Source organism: Coregonus lavaretus, assembly GCF_964263955.1.
Source record: "Coregonus lavaretus genome assembly, contig: HAP1_SCAFFOLD_583, whole genome shotgun sequence".
NCBI classification, from domain to species: Eukaryota; Metazoa; Chordata; class Actinopteri; order Salmoniformes; family Salmonidae; genus Coregonus; species Coregonus lavaretus.
Window position 1 is genome coordinate 132,453 of NW_028159341.1, and position 26,757 is coordinate 159,209.

At 47.0% G+C, this 26,757-nt stretch overlaps 2 protein-coding genes across 2 annotated transcripts; one reads left to right on the forward strand and one right to left on the reverse strand.

Annotated features, from left to right (window-relative positions):
- Positions 1-113: 113 nt before the first annotated feature.
- On the reverse strand, positions 114-20,516 carry LOC311122995 (retinol dehydrogenase 10-A). Its single transcript, XM_084197291.1, has 6 exons — positions 20,126-20,516; positions 18,951-19,186; positions 4,134-4,232; positions 1,404-1,549; positions 623-754; positions 114-491 (listed from the first exon to the last, which is right to left on the reverse strand). Exons 1-6 carry the CDS (start codon positions 20,424-20,426, stop codon positions 368-370), a joined length of 1,038 nt encoding a protein of 345 aa, XP_084053417.1. The 5' UTR covers positions 20,427-20,516; the 3' UTR covers positions 114-367.
- A 1,311-nt stretch (positions 20,517-21,827) lies between these two features.
- On the forward strand, positions 21,828-26,591 carry LOC311122998 (large ribosomal subunit protein uL30-like). Its single transcript, XM_084197296.1, has 7 exons — positions 21,828-21,879; positions 22,414-22,513; positions 22,941-23,107; positions 23,660-23,797; positions 24,494-24,603; positions 25,357-25,575; positions 26,539-26,591. Exons 1-6 carry the CDS (start codon positions 21,866-21,868, stop codon positions 25,563-25,565), a joined length of 738 nt encoding a protein of 245 aa, XP_084053422.1. The 5' UTR covers positions 21,828-21,865; the 3' UTR covers positions 25,566-25,575; positions 26,539-26,591.
- Positions 26,592-26,757: the final 166 nt, after the last annotated feature.

The window sequence follows — 26,757 nt, forward strand, 5'->3', positions numbered from 1 at the left end:
AGTGACAAGATTTTACTGTACAGTAACATACTGTATATTTCCACAAAGACACTAAATAAAAAGCTGGTGACTACATTATGTAAATAGTTAATTATTGAATACCTTTTTTTTTTCTCCATATGATTTCAAAAAAACTATTGACACAGTATATAGATGGTTGGTTTCTTTAAAACAAACCTTAGAAAGAAAACAAATTCAAAAAGAAAGAAATCCTTTGTGTAGAACACAGCTGTCATCGTCCCAGAGGAACAATATGGTCAGCATTTGTATCTGCCTAATGCAAGTGCACCAGTCTAGATTCAGTCTTTTAGTTTTCTTCATCCATGCACCCTGTGGTCATGTGCCCTCCCGGTGCCGACAGCGCCCCCTAGATGTCCTCCTTGGCCTCGTTGTTGTTCATCAGCTCCTTCCTCTGGGCTAGGAAGGGGTACATGCACTTATCAGCACCCAGGAACCGGTACATACACACGATGGCCTCGAAGGGCAGGATGCTGCAGAGAGGAGAGAGAGAGAGAGAGAACAAAAAAGGTCAGGGGTCAGAGTTTAGATCCGCACAGCTCATTCCCAACACGCTGTAGAAAGGAGAGACGTGAGTTCATTCACAGAAAGGAGGAGGACTGACCTTTTCATGATGTTGACCATGTATACGATGCGTGGCGTGCAGATCATAGCCTGATCGGTGAGAATGGCCCTCATAGACTGTGTCACACAGAACTCTGGCTTCAGGGGAGGCAGGAAGGGCTCAATCTCTTTCCTGTAGAGACAGGAAGTGACATAACAGTTAGAGACAAACCCGAACAAGGGCAGATCAGAATACACACTCACACGGGGGAAAAGATATCCAGGGTGCTATTCGGTGGCGCGCAACGTACAGCGTTTAGGTTGTAAACAACAGACAATCGTGTCTGATCATTTCTTTCCATAGAAGCTCCTGGAATAGGGAGGGGGGGGGGGGGGGGGGGGGGGGGGCATTGAAACTGAAGAGGGGAGCAGCATCCAGGGTGCACCTGTTAGCGGAGGGAGGGTATTCCTTGTGAAAGTGGAGCTCTGTGAAGCTCTCATTGTTTAGCTGAAACACTGACATTAGCATACAGTCCAGGCACTAGTCAATGCAATAGAACAGTACGCCACTAACCTAAAGGGCAGCTCTCTCGCTGTAGAGGACAGTCCCATTACGCAACGGGGTGGACATTGAATAAAAATGCTGCACTGTTAGTTGTAGATTCCCTGCTGCATTTGATTTAAATTATTAACCTAAGTATATTTGAATAGCAATTTAACGCTAACGGATCATGTCGGGATTGATTGGTTGGTGGACGGATTGGAAATATATTGGATCATGATTGATTTGATTGAAAACGTCAATGGATCATGGTCTGATTGATTGATTGATGATGTCTCACCTTATCCTGCAGCCTTTGAACATGCCTGTATCCACCAGGTAGGGACACACCAGCGTCATCTTAATGCCGTCCTTATCAGAAGCCTTGATCTCGTGGCTCAGCGACTCGTGGAAGCCGATGGCCCCAAACTTACTGGCGCAGTAATCCTATAGGGGTCATGAGAGAAAAAAGGGTGTCCCTGTTAAATCCTGTGTAGCGACCATACTGGAGTAATGACACAACCATAGAATTACACTGAATAGAATGGGCGTCACCATTTTAGGTCAATGACGCCATAATTGGTGGACTGGCAGCCATTCTGAGTGTCCATATGGGTTTACTAGTCAAATTGCCATGGTCAGAGGTTCCAAGCATGTTCTCATTCCATCTCTATGGACACACCAGGTACCCCCTTTTAAAACCCTGCAGCAACAGCTTGGCTTCCATTGGTGGTGCAAGTGGATGTCTGGCTAGGTTCTTCCCATTTGGCACAAACTGGTTGAATCAACGTTGTTTCCATGTCATTTCAACCAACCCCCCCCCCAAAAAAAAAAATCTACGACGACGTTGAATCAACGTGGAAAACTGATTGGCTTTGAAAGAAAAGTAATCGACGTAAGGGCATTTCATCTTTTTTTTCTTCTCACCAAACTTTAACCTAAATCCAATAACATGGTGAATGTTTTGTTGATTTCACGTTGAATTCACGTTAGTTGACAACTCAACCAAATGCTAATCAAAACTAGACGTTGAACTGACGTCTGTGGCCAATGGGTTATAGCACCACAGGTGACTCTGGTTTTAACACAGTGTGTGTTTATCCTCCTACACCTGGCCGCAGTAATGACAGAACAGGTATCCTTGTTAAAAAGTTTAACATTATCACCGCCTCCCTCGCAGGCTGGGTTCTACTTCCTGTTAGCTACACGGATATGTCCCAAATGGCACCCTAGTCCCTATATAGGGCACTACTTTTGACCAGAGACCTATTGGACTCCCTATGGGCCCTAGTCAAAAGTAGTGCACTATATAAGAAATAGAATGCCATTTGAGACACACCACAAAAACCCTCCCTGCGGGCGCTGGGCTGGGAAGGTTTGATGTGGTTCACCCAGGAATTAATCTTCAAAAAGCAGCTTGGGCCAACACAGATGCATGTGGAGAAACACAGAGAGGATAAAGGAGATGTGACTGGAGAAACAGAGAGGATAAAGGAGATGGTACTGGAGAAACACAGAGAGGATAAAGGAGATGGTACTGGAGAAACACAGAGAGGATAAAGGAGATGTGACTGGAGAAACACAGAGAGGATAAAGGAGATGTGACTGGAGAAACACAGAGAGGATAAAGGACATGTGACTGGAGAAACACAGAGAGGATAAAGGACATGTGACTGGAGAAACACAGAGAGGATAAAGGACATGTGACTGGAGAAACACAGAGAGGATAAAGGACATGTGACTGGAGAAACACAGAGAGGATAAAGGACATGTGACTGGAGAAACAGAGAGGATAAAGGAGATGTGACTGGAGAAACACAGAGAGGATAAAGGAGATGTGACTGGAGAAACACAGAGAGGATAAAGGAGATGTGACTGGAGAAACACAGAGAGGATAAAGGAGATGTGACTGGAGAAACACAGAGAGGATAAAGGACATGTGACTGGAGAAACACAGAGAGGATAAAAGACATGTGACTGGAGAAACACAGAGAGGATAAAGGAGATGTGACTGGAGAAACACAGAGAGGATAAAGGACATGTGACTGGAGAAACACAGAGAGGATAAAGGACATGTGACTGTGCCCACGTGACAAGCCTGCCAGACTATGGTTCCTAAATGAATACTCCCTCCTGCCCCAAAATCACATTCAAGACATTTACAGGAAGTATAATAGGGTAGCAAGAACCTGGACTGTGTTCCAGTCCATTTGAAGAAAGACTTAATCGTTAAGGATGAGTTCCCGCCCCCGTGCGTGCGCACACAACAGCTAAACGCACAGCCATAAAAACAAAAGGCAATGGGGTAGGGTGCCTAAAGACATCCTGAAAATGACATCACTCTGGAATGGAGAGACGGGGGGGGGGGGGGTCTGTGTTCTAGAATATTAAATAACTTCTCTGGAACCCACAACAGAGAGTGACAGCCACTCTTCCTATTGTCCCCAGGACAAATGACCACATAAAATCCTTTTAACACTGACTCAGATAACACACAAAAAGAAACGGTGAGGGGGCTGGACGAATGAAGACCCCCCCCCAAAAAAAGAAAACAAAATCACCTCCATTTCCAGTGAATTGACGTGAATACTGAGAGAGCTGCGATGGTTTCACAAAGAGCCTGATGAAGATGTCTCTCTCCCGCGGAGACCTGTCAGCCTGTTCGTGACCCAGAGCCTAGGGCCCGATGAAGGGCCGGCCCAGACCCCCGCAGCTACAGACAGAGGGCCCCGTAACAGGCCCCCCAACCTCATCTGTTCCTTTATTTTCCGGAGTTGGGGGGTGGGGGGAATGCTACAAGAAAAGCAAATCTCCCTGTGAGTGAGTGTGTGTGTGTGTGAGTGTCAGTGTGAGCGTTTGCGCACGTAAGTGAATCTTCCCGCAAAACTGTGCTAGCCAGGATACGGAGAGTCTCTAAAAGTGCGTGTGTGTGTTTTCCACCCAGGCCCCTGGGTTGTGTAGACTAGAGCAATACTGTAGATGGTACTAAATAGTGCCACTAACCGCAGAGAGAGAGAGAGAAGTAACTCACCTCCACGCCAGCTGTGCTGAATAGCCCCAGAGAGCTGGCAACCGTCACGATGTGGCCGTGGTTCAGCTCCAACATCTTGGGAAGGAATGCCTTGGTGGTCTGCAGCGAGGAGAGGGGAGGAGGGGGGGAGGAGAGGGGAGGAAGGGAAGAGGGGAAGGTTAGTTTACTGGTGCAGTTTGTCTCTGCCAAAGCCCTTTGATCCTCACCCTCTTTCCGTTTCTCTCTCTCTCCCTCTTCTCCATGGTGATGCAGAGAAAGAGTGGGACTTTTTTTTAAAAATGTACTTTCATAACCGACGTTAGTGGAGGTGTAACTTTTGTGAGTTTGGGTATTAACGGCTTCCCTGTGAATTGAATGTAGAAAGATAAACAGATATTCAACGACAAGAAGAGGAAAACAGGAGAGAAAGAGATCACACACACACACACACACACAGAGAGATGAGAGATCACACACACACACACACACACACACACACACACACACACACACAGAGAGAGAAGAGAGAGACACACGAGAAGAGAGATGGTTTACTGTACGAGTCTGTTCTTTTCCCACACAGATCCAGTGCCCAACGCTGTGCCCAGCTCTAAAGATTCGCTGACAGAACCAATCACAGGCCCCCGTTCACTCACCAAGGACCACAATGCAATTCAACCTCTGTCCACCCACTGCGCTGCCCAAGCAGCGGTCCGGGGAAACAATACTCAGAGCGATAGGGGAGCGAGACTAGACTATGCCACGTGGGGGTCTCAGTGGGTACACCAGCTAATTCAACGACAGTCAGTGAGGTGCTGAGAATAATAATAATAATAATAATAATAATAATAATAATAATATGCCATTTAGCAGACGCTTTTATCCAAAGCGACTTACAGTCATGTGTGCATGGGTGGTCCCGGGGATCGAACCCACTACCTTGGCGTTACAAGAGCCGTGCTCTACCAGCTGAGCTACAGAGGACCACAGAAGGGGAGTAGGATGAAGTTGCCCCCTAGACGCTGATCTCAGGTCAGTTTCGAGACTTCCCTCTAATGTCTAAGGTTAGGATTTAAGGATTAAACTGATCCTAGATCTGTGCCTTAGTGGAACTTCTATCTGGAGCAGTGAGAAACTTAACACTAGAGGAGACTGAGTCCCATATAGCACCCTATTCTTTTAATAGCCCAATGGGCCCTGATCAAAAGTAGTGCACTATATAGGGAGTAGGGTGCCATTTGGGATGACGCCTAAAAGGACTAACACTTGATGGAGATTGAAGACTAACACCGTCGGAGGGAGATTGAAGACTAACACCGTCGGAGGGAGATTGAAGACTAACACCGTCGGAGGGAGATTGAAGACTAACACCGTCGGAGGGAGATTGAAGACTAACACCGTCGGAGGGAGATTGAAGACTAACACCGTCGGAGGGAGATTGAAGACTAACACCGTCGGAGGGAGATTGAAGACTAACACCGTCGGAGGGAGATTGAAGACTAACACCGTCGGAGGGAGATTGAAGACTAACACCGTCGGAGGGAGATTGAAGACTAACACCGTCGGAGGGAGATTGAAGACTAACACCGTCGGAGGGAGATTGAAGACTAACACCGTCGGAGGGAGATTGAAGACTAACACCGTCGGAGGGAGATTGAAGACTAACACCGTCGGAGGGAGATTGAAGACTAACACCGTCGGAGGGAGATTGAAGACTAACACCGTCGGAGGGAGATTGAAGACTAACACCGTCGGAGGGAGATTGAAGACTAACACCGTCGGAGGGAGATTGAAGACTAACACCGTCGGAGGGAGATTGAAGACTAACACCGTCGGAGGGAGATTGAAGACTAACACCGTCGGAGGGAGATTGAAGACTAACACCGTCGGAGGGAGATTGAAGACTAACACCGTCGGAGGGAGATTGAAGACTAACACCGTCGGAGGGAGATTGAAGACTAACACCGTCGGAGGGAGATTGAAGACTAACACCGTCGGAGGGAGATTGATAGTGCAGCGAGAGATTGAAGAAGGGTTTCAGAAAGGCAAGAGTGATATCCATTTCTCACCCACCCTGTCGGCTGGTCGACTTTGGAGTTGGCATGTTTCACACTGTTGGTCAATCAGCAGGCATGATAACACACACGTGACAACAGCACCGATAGGTCTAGGGTTAGGACCATCAAATTCAAATCCAATATGGTTTAACGGCATGAACGACAAGGTCAATGTTGTGATACACAACCATTAAACCAGTGATACGCAACCATTAAACCAGTGATACACAACCACTAAACCAGTGATACACAACCATTAAACCAGTGATACACAACCATTAAACCAGTGATACACAACCATTAAGAAAAACAACAGCAACAAGAAGAGTAGCTGTGGTAGAACCATCATCACCATGTCCTCAGCAGGGCTCTAACATTCAGCAGGCCTTTTGGTGCCACAGGGATGGCCTAAAGCTGGGTTCTTCAATTCCGGTCCTGGAGGGCCGAAACACCTCTATTTTTCATCCTCTCCTTCTAATCAGGGGCTAATTCAGACCTGGGACACCAGGTGAGTGCAATTAACTACCAGGTAGAAATAAAAAAACAGAAGTGTTTCGGCCCTCCAGGACCGGAATTGAAGAACCCTGGCCTAAAGGCTTCCGCATGCCTCAGTTTGGCTGGCGCCTAGCTGAACTAGGCTGGGTGAACCGAACGAGTGTGCTCGCATACTCCCTTAAAAAAGACCTTCACTTGAAAAATAAGGGGGGGGAAAAAAGCGTCAATAGTACTGTTTGTCCATCTTGAGACGCCGTAGCCAGTATACACTTCCTCAACATAGTCAGAATTAACATAAGAGAACTTAAGAACTCTTGTCATTTATTTTGACGTTTTGCGGAGATCTTAAAATCGTGAAATTTGACATTTAACTAAGATGTTTGGTGCAGTATTTCCAAAAAATTTGAATAAAAAGGAGTTGTCTATCGTTGAATGACAACAAACAAACACATCATTGAGGAATCCCTACTGTTGACCAATGACCTGCGTGGGACGTAGACTTTGGCTTTTGTTTTTTACAAAAACGTCACAAAATGCCCAAACTGTTCCGGATGGGAAGCATGTAGGTGCTAACTTCATTTAGACCCGAGGTGTCGGCTACAAGGTCCTAACGGTGCTAACTTCATTTAGACCCGAGGTGTCTGTGTCGAGGGGGAACAGCTATCTGGCCCCACATCTCCTCATTACCATCTCTAGAAGTACTGGTGATAGAACTGACAGAAATACTATTATAATTGTGCTTTTAACACATGCTAAAAAAAGAGAATAAATTACAGTATAATATTGATTGTTGATCATTCAACGTTTCAATTGCACCTATCCCCATTACCCTCAAATACAATTAGAATCACTAAGAACGACGACTTTGTTGGTTGAGTATTTTCCATGTTGCAGCATTTGGTGCCCGCAGCCTGGAAAGAGGTACAAGAAGCCAAGAGAAACGGAGACAGTTCTAGATGACGTCACTGAGTTCTAAAGACACAGACAGTTCTAGATGACGTCACTGAGTTCTAAAGACACAGACAGTTCTAGATGACGTCACTGAGTTCTAAAGACACAGACAGTTCTAGATGACGTCACTGAGTTCTAAAGACACAGACAGTTCTAGATGACGTCACTGAGTTCTAAAGACACAGACAGTTCTAGATGACGTCACTGAGTTCTAAAGACACAGACAGTTCTAGATGACGTCACTGAGTTCTAAAGACACAGACAGTTCTAGATGACGTCACTGAGTTCTAAAGACACAGACAGTTCTAGATGACGTCACTGAGTTCTAAAGACACAGACAGTTCTAGATGACGTCACTGAGTTCTAAAGACACAGACAGTTCTAGATGACGTCACTGAGTTCTAAAGACACAGACAGTTCTAGATGACGTCACTGAGTTCTAAAGACACAGACAGTTCTAGATGACGTCACTGAGTTCTAAAGACACAGACAGTTCTAGATGACGTCACTGAGTTCTAAAGACACAGACAGTTCTAGATGACGTCACTGAGTTCTAAACATGCCCTGATGGAATGCAGTTCAGAGAGAGAAGGAGAGTAAGAGAGAGAGAGAAAGACAGAGCAGCAGAGAGATCCAGTGAGTGATTGAGTGAGTAATTGAGTAAGTGAGTGAGTGGTACCAGGCGTTCAGCTATGAGGAGGAACCACACCTCGTTAAAAACGTGCTTCTGAGAGAGCAGACCGGTCAGACACTGAGTGCATCCCAAATGGCACCCTATATACTGCACTACCCTTTGGCCAAAAGTAGTGCACTACATAGGGAATAGGGTGCCATTCTCTGGTCTAAAGTAGTGCACTACATAGGGAGTAGGGTGCCATTCTCTGGTCTAAAGTAGTGCACTATATAGGGAATAGGGTGCCATTCTCTGGTCTAAAGTAGTGCACTATATAGGGAATAGGGGGCCATTCTCTGGTCTAAAGTAGTGCACTACATAGGGAATAGGGTGCCATTCTCTGGTCTAAAGTAGTGCACTATATAGGGAATAGGGTGCCATTCTCTGGTCTAAAGTAGTGCACTATATAGGGAATAGGGTGCCATTCTCTGGTCTAAAGTAGTGCACTATATAGGGAATAGGGTGCCATTCTCTGGTCTAAAGTAGTGCACTATATAGGGAAGAGGGTGCCATTTGGGATGTATCCATACATTTATGGTACCGTGATCTCTGTGTATCTGTCTGATAACCAGACTGGTGTAGATATCTCTTCTGTCTGATAACCAGACTGGTGTAGATATCTCTTCTGTCTGATAACCAGACTGGTGTAGATATCTCTTCTGTCTGATAACCAGACTGGTGTAGATATCTCTTCTGTCTGATAACCAGACTGGTGTAGATATCTCTTCTGTCTGATAACCAGACTGGTGTAGATATCTCTTCTGTCTGATAACCAGACTGGTGTAGATATCTCTTCTGTCTGATAACCAGACTGGTGTAGATATCTCTTCTGTCTGATAACCAGACTGGTGTAGATATCTCTTCTGTCTGATAACCAGACTGGTGTAGATATCTCTTCTGTCTGATAACCAGACTGGTGTAGATATCTCTTCTGTCTGATAACCAGACTGGTGTAGATATCTCTTGTCTGATAACCAGACTGGTGTAGATATCTCTTCTGTCTGATAACCAGACTGGTGTAGATATCTCTTCTGTCTGATAACCAGACTGGTGTAGATATCTCTTCTGTCTGATAACCAGACTGGTGTAGATATCTCTTCTGTCTGATAACCAGACTGGTGTAGATATCTCTTCTGTCTGATAACCAGACTGGTGTAGATATCCCTTCTGTCTGTTTGTTATGTGAGTAGCTAGAGGTATCATTAATCACTTCCAGCCATCTTTCTTTATGGACTATGGATGGGGGAAGCGATGTTTAAAGAACTGGCAGACAGACGTAATGTAGGAGGGTCTGTTTTGTTCTGCTGTTGCTGTTAAAGCACATTCTACGGCCAGGTAGGTTACTGGAAGAAGATCTGATGCAGGCAGAGCCAACCAGCTGCACTTTTCCAGGGCATTAAAATCTGAAATTGCTGCAATATTCAGATCATTGAGTGATGGTGCCTTGGGTGAGCGGAGGGGAGGGGAGGGGAGGAGTGGACTGAAGGAATATCAGGACTGGGCAAGGAGCATAGACAAGGTTCTCTGTGCCAAGATGGCGGTGGGTGGGTGGGTGGGTGGGATCGTGAGTAGGGCTATACGTGCAAATGGAGCATTACCGGAGATATACCTATACCTGGTACAGCCAACTCACTCAACCCAGAACCCACTCCCACTCCGCACCGTTACATACAGGGGGAAGGGAGGGTCGTTTTGATTTGGCCCAGCAGAACAATGACTGGGCCTGCCTGTCATCAGGACAGGAAAATAAGACATGACTGGGCCTGCCTGTCATCAGGACAGGAAAATAAGACATGACTGGGCCTGCCTGTCATCTCGTTAGGTTAAATGGGCAGGATGGAAATGGTCCTGGCCCTACATATAGCAGGCAAACAGTGACCCCTCCGCTCTCCACCCAAACCCCCAGCCCTCCCATGATGCCCTGCTTCTCATGCGTGTCGGCCGCGACCTCCATCGACCTCTGACACGAAACGTGTGAAAGCGACCAGGGGCTCATGTCTTACATCAGAGCGGTCTGTAATTGGGCCTCAACGCTCTCAGTTCCGCTTAATTACCCCCCCCCCAACAGAGCCACTCGGCCTCCCGGGCCCCTTTGGGGGGTTGTCCTGCCCGCTGCCTGCCTCTAATTGCTGCGTACCCCTAAGACAATCTCACCCACACAAAGCTGCTCGCGGCTGGGGTGTCAGAGCGTATTAGTGCCAGCGCCTGACCAACAGGAATATGAACACATACTGTTGTTAGAGAAGGTCCAGATGGTCATTTAATTAGAAGGACCCCAACACTGACCGGAGGCCGGAGACAGAGAGAGAACCACAATGTCCTTGGTCAAAACACCCACAAGGACATTTGTTTTGATTGCTGTATTGATTGAGGCTTGAGGGAGTGGAGGGTTTGTGTAGTCATAGCGACAGAAGTGGATTCTTGAGGAGGTTGCTAGGAGAGGACTCAGTCATGTGTGTCTATAGTGTGGGATCATAGGGATGTGCATTATTAAAAAGGTTCATCCAAAAGGGAATCATCCTTCATTTGCTTCAGTATGAAATCATTTATGCATAGAAAACTCACAAAACCCCTAGTAGTGAACTCAATAATCCGTGATATTCGCAATTCTCTTTCCCAAAAACCTCAAGGCAACTTCCCTTCCAGCACCCCCCACCCCCCTGAATAGAGCAACAGTACTCTTCCCTTCCAGCACCCCCCCCCCCCTGAATAGAGCAACAGTACTCTTCCCTTCCAGCACACCCCCCCTCCTGAATAGGGCAACAGTACTCTTCCCTTCCAGCACCCCCCCCCCCCCCTGAATAGGGCAACAGTACTCTTCCCTTCCAGCACACCCCCCCCTGAATAGAGCAACAGTACTCTTCCCTTCCAGCACACCCCCCCCCCCCGAATAGAGCAACAGTACTCTTCCCTTCCATCACACACACCCCCTGAATAGAGCAACAGTACTCTTCCCTTCCAGCCCACCCCCCACCCCTGAATAGAGCAACAGTACTCTTCCCTTCCAGCCCACCCCCCACCCCTGAATAGAGCAACAGTACTCTTCCCTTCCAGCCCACCCCCCACCCCTGAATAGGGCAACAGTACTCTTCCCTTCCAGCACCCCCCCCCCCCTGAATAGGGCAACAGTACTCTTCCCTTCCAGCACCCCCCCCCCCCCCCCCCCCCTGAATAGAGCAACAGTACTCTTCCCTTCCAGCACCCCCCCCCCCCCCCCCCCTTGAATAGGGCAACAGTACTCTTCCCTTCCAGCACCCCCCCCCCCCTGAATAGGGCAACAGTACTCTTCCCTTCCAGCACCCCCCCCCCCCTGAATAGGGCAACAGTACTCTTCCCTTCCATCACACACCCCCCTGAATAGAGCAACAGTACTCTTCCCTTCCATCACACACCCCCCTGAATAGAGCAACAGTACTCTTCCCTTCCAGCACACCCCCCCCTGAATAGAGCAACAGTACTCTTCCCTTCCAGCACACCCCCCCCTGAATAGGGCAACAGTGGTCAGACTTTTCCCAGACTCATTAAACAGAATAGAAACTCTTCCATGTGAGCTGTAGCAGCGACACTAGCACACAGACAGACACTCCTCGAACCCTAATCGCTACCTCCCTCCATCCACATCCAGCCAGCCCAGCCTACAGGTGCACTGAGCCCAGGGAGGGCACATATAAAACCAGTCAAGTACGACCCTTCTGCCTGGCTGCCTCCTTTCTCTGGGCCGGGCAGGAATGCGGGGGGGGGGGGGGGGGGACTTGGCTCCTGTCGCTTGGCATCACGTCAAGCCCATGATCCACAGACAAGAAACCAATTGTCACATAAGTGGTTCAGACAGCAGCTGACCATTACCCTCTCATCTAATCTAGCCTGCAGGAAGTGACGGGACAGGAAGTGACGGGACAGCCTTCCTTCTTTTCCTATCCCACTCCCTTTTGTTTCCCGCCACGCCACTCTCCAGGGAGCCACGCCACTCTCCAGGGAGCCACGCCACTCTCCTGGGATCCACGCCACTCTCCTGGGATCCACGCCACTCTCCAGGGAGCCACGCCACTCTCCAGGGAGCCACGCCACTCTCCTGGGATCCACGCCACTCTCCTGGGATCCACGCCACTCTCCAGGGATCCACGCCACTCTCCAGGGAGCCACGCCACTCTCCAGGGAGCCACGTCACTCTCCAGGGAGCCACGCCACTCTCCAGGGATCCACGCCACTCTCCTGGGATCCACGCAACTCTCCAGGGAGATAGGAAAGGAACACTGCATCACTCACACACACACACCTGTAGAATACCCTGATCAAGATCGTGATAAGGGACTTATCTATAGTTATTTCCACTACTTAAACCTAATTCACAAGAGGAATGAATCAAGCCTGAAACCTCTACCTTCTCTCTGTACTCTAGCCAGAACGATCCATATCCATTTACTCTCATTTTCTTAACACTACCAGGGCCAGCTGTTGAGTTATCAGGCATCATCAAGTCAATTAAAAAGTAACCCCCCCAGGTCCCCACCCCTCCACCTCCCTTAAAAAAAACGCCAGGGATCTGAGTCAGTGCCGGCTGATCCGTGACCGAATGGTCAGAGCTGGACCCGGTGACTCCCATCCTGGACCGGGCACTCTGAATAAGGCATTGGGGATCAGGTGCCACCAGGGGCCACCAGGGGCCACCAGGGACCCATGGAGGAGAGCACTGTGTTTTAACAGTCTGGCAGGACTCATGCTTAAATAACCACCCACTTCCTGCTCACGTCTCCATCGGAGCTCCATTCCCACAACACACTCAGGCAAACCCTCCCACTCAGACACTCTCCTTCTCCCATCTGGACTTTTCTTTCCCCTTAGTCTCCCTCCAGTTTCCACACAACGTTGGAGCGTTTTAGATGGAGTCAGTGCAGTGAACCACCTGCCAGGTGGCGTTGGATCTCAGACAGGGGGGAGGAAGAGAAGAGAAGAGGGGGGAGGAGACGGGAGGCTGGTGCTGGTTGAGTGGAAGACTTCAAACTTCACTCTTAAGGGCCAGACTTAAGCGTCATTCAGAGTGCAAAGATGCAGAGATGTGATAGCTATGTCACAAGGGGAGGCCAGACTACGTTATTTCGGGGCAGCACTTTATCTCATAATCATCCGCAACTGTTACCCTGGGTGGGCAAAGCTACTGCCAGCCTGCAGGATATTAGTTGATGTAATAACAAGCTAATGCTAGACAAGCTGTGGAAAGAAAATATGCAGAATGGAGGCTATTTTCCTCCTCAGGAAAACATTAGAACAGACAACAGGCTGTGTATGACCAAGCAGAGAGATGACAGGCTTGAGAAAGCAGCAGAGCTGGGAAGGACTCGAGCAGCAATCTCCCACAATCCCTCAACAACAAGAACTGAACCACTCTCTCCCCTGATTTGAATCTGTTCTTTTTGACAAAACACCGGAAGAAATAAAAACACCACTTTGAGTTTAAAGTTTTAAAAGCGCCAAACTAGTTTTAACGTCCTAATCAACTATATATGACTAGCCCGAAATCACATTAATGGTTAGTTGTTGCGTATTGGTATGGATGACTACTATATACCTGTAGCCTACCAACCCAACACATAGGAAAGCTGCAGCCTACCAACCCAACACATAGGAAAGCTGCAGCCTACCAACCCAACACATAGGAAAGCTGCAGCCTACCAACCCAACAACATAGGAAAGCTGCAGCCTACCAACCCAACAACATAGGAAAGCTGCAGCCTACCAACCCAACACATAGGAAAGCTGCAGCCTACCAACCCAACACATAGGAAAGCTGCAGCCTACCAACCCAACACATAGGAAAGCTGCAGCCTACCAACCCAACACATAGGAAAGCTTTGTGTGATCGCTCCCTCCATGCAGGTGTTCTACGGCAGCAGCAGCAGCTTGCATGCGTTTGTGTAAGAGAAGAGAGGACGGTCGCGTCCCAAATTGAACCATATTCCCTACTGTTGATCAGAGCCCTGTGGTACACTATATAGAGAGTAGGGTGCCGTTTGGGACTCGGCCAGACAGGTCCAAGTTCTATTCATCCGGCTGGCATCTTTAATGAACCACAGCCTCCATTCTGACATGCTGGTTTGTCCATATTCATTAGGCCCTGCTTTCATCACACACCACACACACACACACACACACACACACACACCTCAAAGAACAAGAGAAAACAGAAGCAGGAGAAGCCCTAATGAGAATACAGACTACTACACCGCTGGATCCAAATGGCGCCCTATTCCCTATATAGTGCACTATTTCTTACTGGGTGCAATTTTTATAGGGAATATGGTGCAATTTGAGACATAACCTAACAGTAACAGAGCTGAGGAGGAGTGGGGCTGGGGAGAGGGAATCTATAACCTGTCTCCTACGTGGAGGAGTGGAGCTGGGGAGAGGGAATCTATAACCTGTCTCCTACGTGGAGGAGTGGAGCTGGGGAGAGGGAATCTATAACCTGTCTCCTACATGGAGGAGTGGAGCTGGGGAGAGGGAATCTATAACCTGTCTCCTACATGGAGGAGTGGAGCTGGGGAGAGGGAATCTATAACCTGTCTCCTACATGGAGGAGTGGAGCTGGGGAGAGGGAATCTATAACCTGTCTCCTACATGGAGGAGTGGAGCTGGGGAGAGGGAATCTATAACCTGTCTCCTACATGGAGGAGTGGAGCTGGGGAGAGGGAATCTATAACCTGTCTCCTACATGGAGGAGTGGAGCTGGGGAGAGGGAATCTATAACCCGTCTCCTACATGGAGGAGTGGAGCTGGGGAGAGGGAATCTATAACCTGTCTCCTACATGGAGGAGTGGAGCTGGGGAGAGGGAATCTATAACCTGTCTCCTACATGGCACATTGGACAGACAAGAGACTGTTCATGCTCAATTTATAGAATCACATCCTATGGTGTCATGGAGAATGAAACAGACAGTGTCTCTCCACTCAAAGCCCTGTGGCATCAGGGAGCAGTAAACAAACACCCACTCCGATCAATCAACGCATCCTTCATCACCACCACATCAAACAAACACCCACTCCGATCAGTCAACGCATCCTTCATCACCACCACATCAAACAAACACCCACTCCGATCAGTCAACGCATCCTTCATCACCACCACATCAAACAAACACCCACTCCGATCAGTCAACGCATCCTTCATCACCACCACATGAAACAAACACCCACTCCGATCAGTCAACGCATCCTTCATCACCACCACATCAAACAAACAAACACCCACTCCGATCAGTCAACGCATCCTTCATCACCACCACATCAAACAAACAAACAAATATGTCTGATTGTGATTGTAACGCAACGTAGCCAAGCTGTGCTATAAAAAGCCTCCTGGTTCTTCAGAGTGAGTTGGCTCTCTGCAGGTTTCTGACCCACCCCCCACATCACAACTGCCTCACCACAGGGGTGGTCATCTCCTCAACATGAGCTTAATTAGAGGGGGGGGGTCATGGGGCCTAATACAAACAAGCGACCCCCCTCACATCCCCCCCCCCACAGACAGGATGTGCCCTTTCAATGGGCTTTTAATTAACTACTCTGGCCAAGCAGTTTGTGTGTGTTTGCACCACAGGAGCCGTCGCTCAGGCCAAGTTGTTTAGACGGTGCAGATAGTTTGCCTGCGAACCTTTTCTAAAATATCCCCATCATCATCATCATCATCATCATCATCATCATCCTCGCCACTACAACTAGGACAGAGATGTGCACATTCTCCGTCCTCGCCGAGGCACATCTAGTCTTGAAGATAAATATTCATGTTGGCAGGGCGAGGAAGAGGGAAAACAAATGTAAAAGTGCATGCGTCCTACATGGTACCCTATTCCCTACCTAGTGCACTACCTTTGACTAGGGCCCATAGAGCTCTGGTCTAAAGTAGTGCACTATGTAGGGAATAGGGTATCATTTGAGACACAACCGCTCTTTTTCTGCCTGCCAAACAGCTGCCTTCAGTTGTAACATCAAACCAAACCCAGCTCTCTCTCTCTCTCTCTCTCTCTCTCTGAGGCTGGGAGAGGAGAGCTGTCTGCGCAGACTGAAGATAGAGGAACTGTTTATGGTTATCATTTACTTTCCACACATAGGAAGACCAGACATGCACCCCTAAATTAACAAGCACCCCTAAATTAACAAGCACCCCTAAATTAACAAGCACCCCTAAATTAACAAGCACCCCTAAATTAACAAGCACCCCTAAATTAACAAGCACACCTAAATTAACAAACACACCTAAATTAACCAGAGTTTGGCACACACATTATGAAGAGGCATTCATATAAAGCTGGCAGAGCAGTAAACATCAGGATAAAGTGGTCATCACTGATCATGGACAGAGACCAGGTTAGGTGTAGGTGTGGGTGCAGAGGTGTGGGTGTGGGTGTAGAGGTGTGGGTGTGGGTGTGGGTGTAGGTGTGGGTGTAGGGTGTGGGTGTGAGTGTGGGTGTAGGTGTGGGTGTGGGTGAAGGTGTGGGTGTGGGTGTGTGATGGAGATGAGCTTAGGGGAGAGCTTCTAAAGAACAGATGATGTCACTTTGTTATTACAGACTGGAGTAGATTTAGTAGTAAATACTTTAGATGAATAAATGGATGTTTAAACTATGCGGGTCCTTATACTCGACAAACATGGCCAAGTTATTTCAATGAATCATACAGCGATCAGGTGAATTACCTCTTACCACCCACTGGTGACAAACGGACTTTAAACACCCTCATAAAATGTCAACGTTTGTTGATCAAGTCTACTTTTGGTGGGCGCACTAAAGAGTGAACCTGAGGTCTAGGCTGTGGCAGGAGTACGCTTACAGGGACAGGGGACAGGGGACTGGGGACAGGGGACTGGGGACAGGGGACTGGGAACAGGGAAAGGGGACAGGGGACAGGGGACTGGGGACTGGGGACAGGGGACTGGGAACAGGGGACAGGGGACAGGGGACAGGGGACTGGGAACAGGGGACAGGGGACAGGGGACAGGGGACAGGGGACAGGGGACAGGGGACAGGGGACTGGGGACTGGGGACTGGGGACTGGGGACTGGGAACAGGGGACAGGGGACAGGGGACAGGGGACTGGGGACTGGGGACAGGGGACAGGGGACAGGGGACAGGGGACAGGGGACTGTACATACTGAATGTGGAATATGTGTAAATTCCATGTCTGTACATTCTGCTTGCATATTCTGTTCATTATGAACAGCACCATTTCAACAGGTCAAATTCATGGTTCATGTAAATGTACTTGGGGAATAAAGGTGATTCAGATCAGAGTAGGTATTGGGGACAGGGATGACAGTCCAGTAGGTATGGGGACAGGGATGACAGTCCAGTAGGTATGGGGACAGGGATGACAGTACAGTAGGTATGGGGACAGGGATGACAGTACAGTAGGTATGGGGACAGGGATGACAGTACAGTAGGTATGGGGGACAGGGATGACAGTACAGTAGGTATGGGGGACAGGGATGACAGTATAGTAGGTATGGGGACAGGGATGACAGTATAGTAGGTATGGGGACAGGGATGACAATATAGTAGGTATGGGGGACAGGGATGACAATATAGTAGGTATGGGGGACAGGGATGACAGTACAGTAGGTATGGGGACAGGGATGACAGTATAGTAGGTATGGGGGACAGGGATGACAATATAGTAGGTATGGGGGACAGGGATGACAGTACAGTAGGTATGGGGACAGGGATGACAGTATAGTAGGTATGGGGGACAGGGATGACAGTACAGTAGGTATGGGGGACAGGAGACAGGGATGACAGTACAGTAGGTATGGGGGACAGGGATGACAGTATAGTAGGTATGGGGGACAGGGATGACAGTATAGTAGGTATGGGGACAGGGATGACAGTACAGTAGGTATGGGGGACAGGGATGACAGTACAGTAGGTATGGGGACAGGGATGACAGTACAGTAGGTATGGGGGACAGGGATGACAGTACAGTAGGTATGGGGACAGGGAAGACAGTACAGTAGGTATGGGGGACAGGGATGACAGTACAGTAGGTATGGGGGACAGGGATGACAATACAGTAGGTATGTGGGACAGGGATGACAGTACAATAGGTATGTGGGACAGGGATGACAGTACAGCAGGTATGGGGACAGGGATGACAGTACAGTAGGTATGGGGACATGGAAGACAGTACAGCAGGTATGGGGGACAGGGATGACAGTCCAGTAGGTATGGGGACAGGGATGACAGTACAGTAGGTATGTGGGACAGGGATGACAGTACAGCAGGTATGGGGACAGGGATGACAGTACAGCAGGTATGGGGACATGGAAGACAGTACAGCAGGTATGGGGGACAGGGATGACAGTCCAGTAGGTATGGGGGACAGGGATGACAGTACAGTAGGTATGGGGGACAGGGATGACAGTACAGTAGGTATGGAGGACAGGAGAGAGGGATGACAGTACAGTAGGTATGAGAGACAGGGATGACAGTACAGTAGGTATGGAGGACAGGAGAGAGGGATGACAGTACAGTAGGTATGGGAGACAGGGATGACAGTACAGTAGGATGGGGTCAGGGATGATAGTACAGTAGGTAAGGGGGACAGGGATGACAGTACAGTAGGTGTCGGGAACAGGAGACAGGGATGACAGTACAGTAGGTGTGGAGGACTCACCCAGAAGTGTGCGTGGCAGTTGACCAGCATGGTGCGTTCGATCAGCTCGTCAGGACACTCCAGGAGATGGTGACCGGAGACCACGCCGGCGTTGTTTATCAACATGTCCACGTTTCCCACCTCCCGACGCACCTTCTCCGCCGTGGAGTACACACTCTCCCGCTTGCCCACGTCACACACATACGTGTACACCTGCGGCTGGAAGGGAAGAACCTCTTCTGGTCCTCCAACTGCTCCTGGAGAGAGGGAGGGGAGAGGGAGAGTGAGAATGGACCACACCACAGCATGGGAGCAGAGCAGCTCTGGAGTGCAGACAGACAGTCAAAGCAGTTGAAATCAGAGCAAAGTAATAAAACATTTCAAATCAAGCCATCGAAAAATAACTTTAAGGCTAAAATATGACCCTATACATTTTCTCCCCTTAGGCAATGTCAGGATACCCGTGTAGGCCATTGGGGATGTGTGAAACTTACTCAGCCTGAAGTGTCCCCACATGCGCCAGTGACTAGCTAACTTTTCGCGTGGCGCGGACTGGTAAGGCGCTTCAGGAGGGCGGTAACGCGTTAGCAAGGCGGCGGTGTTGGGTTCGAGCGTGCTTCTGTCTGAGCCGAATCAGGAGGAAGTGGTACTCGCTAAGCAAGCACCATGACGTCCTTTACACTAGTACCGCATAGACCCACACAGAGAGAGAGAGAGAGATAGGTGGTCCTCTGTAGCTCAATTGGTAGAGCATGGTGCTTGTAATGCCAGGGTGGTGGGTTCGATCCCCGGGACCACCCATATGTAAAAATGTATGCATACATGACTGTAAGTCGCTTTGGATAAAAGCGTCTGCTAAATGGCATATTATTATTATTATTATTAGATAACGATGGACTTTAGCAGGGAGCTGTTGGACCTTAGAGCCAGAGCAGGCTACTGATCCAAGTTAAGTTCTCCGCAGCAATGTGCTATTATAAAGTCGACAGTAAATAGTTGGCTTAAAAACATTCATGTTTAAACAAGATACAATCTTGTAAGTACAGTGTTGCGATCAATAGAATAAACAATGTCATCTAGGGTGACCCTGACCAGACACGATTTTATCAAGCTGACGAGCTCTATACAGTAGCCTACAGGAGAAAAATCAGCGCTGCAAGGATCGGATGACAGATATTTTCAGGCAACGAACTCACCATCTTTGGACATCGGGGTTTCACTGTCCAGCTCCCGGTAGATTTCCCGTACCAACTCCGCCGTCTCCTCGTTGCTTTTGCTGTTGATGTCCCACAGCACCAATACTGCCCGTCTCCGAGCGAACTCCTTAGCGAACAGCCGCCCCAGACCGCTACCAGCCCCGGTGATAACACACACCTGTCCCGCTACACTCTTCTCCTTCGGCCGCACCACCCATTTCGACCCGGCGGTAACAAAAGCCCAGAGCACTTTCAAGATGACCACGAAGAACTCTGCAAGAATGACCATAGCATTCATCATCTTGAATTCGATGGCAATGAGCAAGATAATTAAATTAAAAACGGAGATACAATTGTATAGAATGAGCACGCACAGTTTTTCTTTAGCCTAGGGTGGTTTGAATGACAAGTCAGTTATAGCAGCCAAAGTTGTGATAAATAGGCCATCTACCGATCTGACTTGCACACGAATTAAACTAATATTGCCAGTGTTGTTTATGAAACAAACAGTCTGAATACTGTCAATTCAAAACGCCCTAAATAGAATAGAGGTCTATTATACTTATTTTTCTTCAATAAATTATCCCAAGACTGAAAGAGAAAGCGGACAATAATTGAATCAATGAACGCAAACCTAAAAAAAAAAAAAAATGTTGGCTAGTTGCTTTTCTAAAGTTCCTTCTCGACCGCGCAGAGTCCCAGTTTTCACAAGTCTGCAAAGATTCAGTGAGGACGGAGTTGCGAATAGACACACTGTCACTGTGTTGCGTCCTTCCCTCTGTTGCACTGACAGCGCTTCACCCGTCTCATGACACAACAGCGGCTGAAGCGCTTTTTAACCAGTCTGCCCGTCAATGGACCCCTATACGACCGGGGGCCGGGGCGCCTGACACAAATACAACGCGTCACAAAGCGTCAGATCATCAGGGAGATTAAAGCAAAAAGGCGCGTAGTGGAAACTGGAGGATGATTAGCGCTCTTGTGCCACCTGTGGGAAATGTTGCATAAGTGTTGTCAGATGAATGAAAGTAGAGGGAAAACGTTGTAGCAAAATTTGTTGTTCAACAATTAGCCATTGTTTTATAATTTTTTTCATTTAATTTTAGTTTTTAAAAAATAAAATAAAATAACATTCAGACTTTTTAAAGATTACCTAACTGTAAATGTGGCACCTGTACAAGAGCTTGTATCACTGATGAAGATTGTATTGATTTTGATGCCAGTTTGATTTAAAGTTATGAAACTCTATAATTAAATTCAAATTTCATCCAAAATCTTGTAAAACCAGTTATAATTCTATTCTATAAGTATATATTTCTGGTAAATGAATATTGTTTAAACATTTTTTTAAATAATATATATATATTTTTTTACATCAATTTTGGGTGCCACCTTCAAATCTCAGAAGTACAGTACAACACCAAATATACTGGAAGATATATTCAAAGATATGTATAACTAACCCTTCTATCTGTGATATATGCGGTCCTCTGTAGCTCAATTGGTAGAGCATGGCGCTTGTAACGCCAGGGTAGTGGGTTCGATCCCCGGGACGTTAAAAATGTATGCACGCATGATTGTAAGTCGCTTTGGATAAAAGCGTCTGCTAAATGGCATATTATATAGTGGATACGGTCTTGAGCAAATTCTGCTCAGGCAGTTTAATAGACACCGACCGTTGTCCTACAACCTTTAACTCACACATGCGCAAGAGGGAGAGTCTCTTTCTCGGTGGACACAATGGCGGACGCAGAGTGAGTGATTTGTGCTCTGCTGGAATCTATATCCATCTACTAGTTTAACGAACATCATAAGTTATTTGACATAAAATTGTGTATCTACTGTTAACAAACATGTTTGTCGTATCAGTAGTGTTGAGAATGTCGTTTTTATACTCTACGATATTTGTGTTCATTTGGTTGACTGGATGTGGGCAGAAAAAACATGTCCGGCTTGCGAATGCATATGCACGTTTCACGCTAACGGTATATATCCGTGGCTCTTGGTGTTACGGATATATCGTTGACGGGTAGCGAATGTTTTCGGACTATTTTGCTGTTTGGTCCACCACAATGTCACAAAATGCATTTGTCTCCGTCCGTTGTCTGACTACGTTAGCTAGTTAACGTTACCAAGTCAGGCTCACGTTTCAGAAATGGCTAGGTAGGGCTGACGTTGCTAGCAGCCTTGACATGAGTTTTCTCCGTTTTTATTTTATTTATTACACTGCCAGTCGCTACCAGATTTAAAAACGTTCCTCTAAACTAAGTGTTGGATCTGGGTTGCAGAAAAAAGGTTCCGGCGGTCCCGGAGAGCCTTTTGAAAAGGCGAAAGGCCTTCGCCACCATGAAGGCCATGCGCATCAAGAAGATGCTGGCCGAAAAAAAAGTAAGTTTGAACTCGTTAACTGGCTTCCACGTTGACAATGTTTTAGGATTTAGCCTGAAATGCAGTTGATGTACTTCGTAGAACTGACTGGCATTGGCTTTCTGCTGGTTGTGAGGGAAATAGCTAACCTTAGTAGTTTTTAAGGATGCCCCGAAATTCAATCTTCTATACAATGTGGTTAATGATGCTCAACTTTTTTCCCCATCTTATCGACTATGGTGAAACCAGTCTGAAAAATAAGCCAATTTGTCTGAAACCACATTGAAAGAAACTACTGACAATTATCCTAAATACGTCCCCCCCCCAGCTGTAAGATTTAGCTATCCACTATCAGATTAAACATTGCATAAAGCAACTTGTGAAATTTAACTAGACGTGTTACCCAGCTTTAGTGCTCTGACTCACACTTGGTTTGTATCCCCCTCAGACTCGCAAGGTGACCAGGAAACTGATCTACAAGAGGGCTGAGAAGTACCACAAGGAGTACAGGGAGATGTACAGGCGTGAGATCCGCATGGGGCGGACGGCCCGCAAGGTTGGGAACTTCTACGTCCCAGCAGAGCCCAAGCTCGCCTTCGTCGTCAGGATCAGGGGGTACGTTTCTTTTGGATGAAAGCGTCTGCTAAATGGCATGTGTTGTCTGATTGGCCCGTATCTCAGTGGCTTGTACGCCATTTCACTCTGGTGTTGGGTAAAAAAAAAAGATGCATGTAATGTTAAATCTACCTTCACACTGATTTTATTCGTGAATGTCACCGTTACTGTCTTTATAACATCTAGACCCCTCAAACTCAACTCTGTACCTTGGAAGTCAGTTCCACTTCATTTGTTCCCCTCTAATCAGGGACTGATTTAGACCTGGGACACCAGGTGGGCGCAATTAATTATGAGATAGAACAGAAAACCAGCAGGCTCCGGACCTCGTAGGGTAATAGTGGAGTACCCCCATGTCTACACAATGTGGTTAATGATGCTCAACTTTTTTCCCCATCTTATCGACTCTGGTGAAAACAGTCTGAAAAAAAATAAGCCAATTTGTCTGAAACCACATTGAATGTAAACCAAAACTGACAGGAAATGAACTGACACGGGTGCTGAACACACTCGTAACTACTCTTCCTTTGCCCCCCTCTCGCTCTCTCCCAGTATCAACGGCGTCAGCCCCAAGGTGCGCAAGGTTCTCCAGCTCCTGCGTCTGCGTCAGATCTTCAACGGAGTGTTCGTCAAACTGAACAAGGCTTCCGTCAACATGCTGAGGATCGCCGAGCCCTACATCGCTTGGGGGTAAGGCTGCCGTGACCATCTGCTTTTAATGTGGACACCCAGTTCCAGGGGGTATCAAGGCCAGTGTCACTAATTTTTATTGTTCCCCTCTAATCAGGGACTAATTTAGACCTGGGACACCAGGTGGGTGCGATTTTTAGAACAGACCCAGAGGTACTCTGGACCTCCAGGCTTGTATTTGAATAACTAACCCCTATTCTGTGGGTTCTGTTTTCGTGTAGATTAATCTGACGGTGATTTTTAAGGTAGATGGGTACAATTTGAAACCGCTGTGATTGACTGGAAGTTTTACACAATGTGGTTAATGATGCTCAACTTTTTTCCCCATCTTATCGACTCTGGTGAAACCGGTCTGAATAAAAATAAGCCAATTTGTCTGAAACCACATTGAGATATTACTAACGGCGCTCACTAATTGCAGTAAACCAGTCACAGTTCTGTGGCGTGCCCAGTATAAATTACCCATTTCATGTTTTGGTTGGGTGTAGTAAGTTGTCACTGGTTTAATGAGACTACACAACCTACGCGGTGGCTAATAATACATTTAATTTAATGCTTTTCATTAGTCTATCTCAAAGCTATAATTTTTAAAAATATATATATAAAAACATGCATTTTAGAATGAAGGCAGTTAAAATAGCAACAATAAGCTAGGTGCTAGAGTACATAACTGACAGTGTTGTGCTCGTCTCCCAGGTACCCCAACCTGAAGTCGGTGCGCGAGCTGATCTACAAGCGCGGCCACGGCAGGATGACCAAGCAGCGCATCGCCCTCACAGACAACGCCCTGGTCGAGAAGGCCCTGGGTACGCTGTTACATTTATAGTCATTTAGCAGACGCTCTTATCCAGAGCCACTTACAGTTAGTGAGTGCATACATTTTTTAATTTATTTATTTATTATACTACTGTATGGCTGTTTTTACACACGGAGCCCAATTCTGATCTTTTGCCAATTATTGGCAAGAGCTCATCGGGTTGTTCAAAGGCCAATTAGTGGACAAAGATCAGAATTGGGCTGCCTGTTATATGGGACTGGAGATATGTATGAAGTGAAAGCCAGTTTCAAATACTACGCTAGGGAAGGATGCCCCCTCTCCCCTGTCATAGAAACTGTATATAATGTGGTTAATGATGCTCAACTTTTTTCCCCATCTTATCGACTCTGGTGAATCCAGTCTGAAAAATAAGCCAATTTGTCTGAAACCACATTGCAAATCGACTGCTACTTCAATCTGATATGGTAGAATAGGAAACTGCATTTGGATGATGCTTAATTTAATGGATGTAGATGTCCCATTTTTGTACAGATCTTTATCAATTTTTTAAAGGGGTAATCTGCAATTGCTACAGATCATGGTCATTATTGGTCTCATGGATGGTCAGTCCTTCCATACAAATGTCTATTAATTTGAGTTCTTACATTTCCCCATCCCTCAGCTGTTTACTAAAACAGTGGCGGGATAACAGCTTAGTTGCTTGAGCTGCAGATTGCCCCTTTTTTTTTTAAAGAATGGCGCAGTTTCTTCACTCTGGCCCTGTCCTGCTCCTCCCTTCCAGGTAAATACAGCATCATCTGTGTGGAGGACCTGATACACGAGATCTACACGGTCGGAAAGAACTTCAAGCCTGCCAACAACTTCCTGTGGCCCTTCAAGCTGTCCACACCCCGCGGTGGCATGAACAAGAAGACTACTCACTTTGTGGAGGGAGGCGATGCTGGAAACAGGGAGGACCAGATCAACAGACTCATCAGGAGAATGAACTAGAGAAGCTGTGGTGAGATAAGACATTTTTAGAAGTTGTAGGACTTGTGCCAGGGCTCTCAACCCCGTTCCTGGCGAGACACCGTCCTGTAGGTTTTCGCTCCAACCCTAGTTGTAACAAAAACCCGATTCAGCTTATCAACCAGCTAATTATTAAAATTATATAGTATTGGGATGCACCCCCCCGATGTCAGTAAACACAGGTTCTGGAGACACTTTTCGCCTTCAAGTTTTATTGGGTGTTATGGAATCGTCAAGATCTTGATTAGCTGAATCGGCCATGCTGTGTAACTCCAGCATCAGGACTGTCTTCTGGATCTGGGGGGGGGGGCGTTTCTCAGCTTGATCTAATTGAATCCAAAGTCATTTGAATGTCAAATGTTTCTAGGTGTCGTTTAAGTGTCCAGTTTCTAGTTTACAAAATGTGGTTAATGATGCTCAACTTTTTTCCCCATCTTATCGACTCTGGTGAAACCAGTCTGAAAAATAAGCCAATTTGTCTGAAACCACATCAGTAAACTACTGGCACTACAAATATTAAGTTAATTGAACGTGGTGTGGATTTTACAGTACACTGCCACAAAAGCTAGTAATTCTGGGCCATATTGTATTCCACTGAGATTCCTATTTCGTTGGGGAAATATTACGAATTCACTGGATTAAACGGCCATGCTCAGCGTTAAAGCTACCTTTTTTTTAGTTTCAGCAAAAAATGTGTAGTCCATCTGAAAGCAACTTGTTGTGCACTAGTGTAAGCATGCTGTTACCGAAGATGGATCAATGTCCTAAAAGTGAAACTTGGATTACAATGTTATTTTATTGCATGGCATCAAGGAAACCCTTGACTAGATTTCTGGAGTCGTAGTATTTTTATGGGTGTAAATCTGCCTACTCTCAAACAATTTGAAATGTTTATTTTGCTGTATGAAACTTGGATTGTTTTCTGGTGTTAATGTTGTGAATTTCTGTCTTTCAGGTTTTCCAGGGGATTCTGAGAAGTCTGTACAATAAAAAAAAAACTAATGTCAACTCTGGTCTGAAATCATTATTTTGTGGTGTGCTGCTGCCATCTAGTGTAGAATGTTGGAGCATCTGCTTTTTAAATTGTAAATCCACTTTGCTCTAAATGATTTTATCACATGTAATGAATGACTCAAGGCGCATGAGACATTTAGCAATATTTATCACTGGAGAA

What these genes read in the sequence shown, in the direction of transcription:
- LOC311122995 (XM_084197291.1), bottom strand. Translation starts at nt 20,426, where the DNA reads ATGATGAATGCTATGGTCATTCTTGCAGAGTTCTTCGTGGTCATCTTG. An exon ending in ACTGCCACGCACACTTCTGG is followed by an intron (nt 4,233 to 18,950) that starts GTGAGTCCTCCA and finishes TCCTCGCTGCAG; the next exon opens with ACCACCAAGGCATTCCTTCC. An exon ending in ATGGTCAACATCATGAAAAG is followed by an intron (nt 492 to 622) that starts GTCAGTCCTCCT and finishes TCCTCTCTGCAG; the next exon opens with CATCCTGCCCTTCGAGGCCA.
- LOC311122998 (XM_084197296.1), top strand. An exon ending in AGATGCTGGCCGAAAAAAAA is followed by an intron (nt 22,514 to 22,940) that starts GTAAGTTTGAAC and finishes TATCCCCCTCAG; the next exon opens with ACTCGCAAGGTGACCAGGAA. An exon ending in TTCGTCGTCAGGATCAGGGG is followed by an intron (nt 23,108 to 23,659) that starts GTACGTTTCTTT and finishes GCTCTCTCCCAG; the next exon opens with TATCAACGGCGTCAGCCCCA.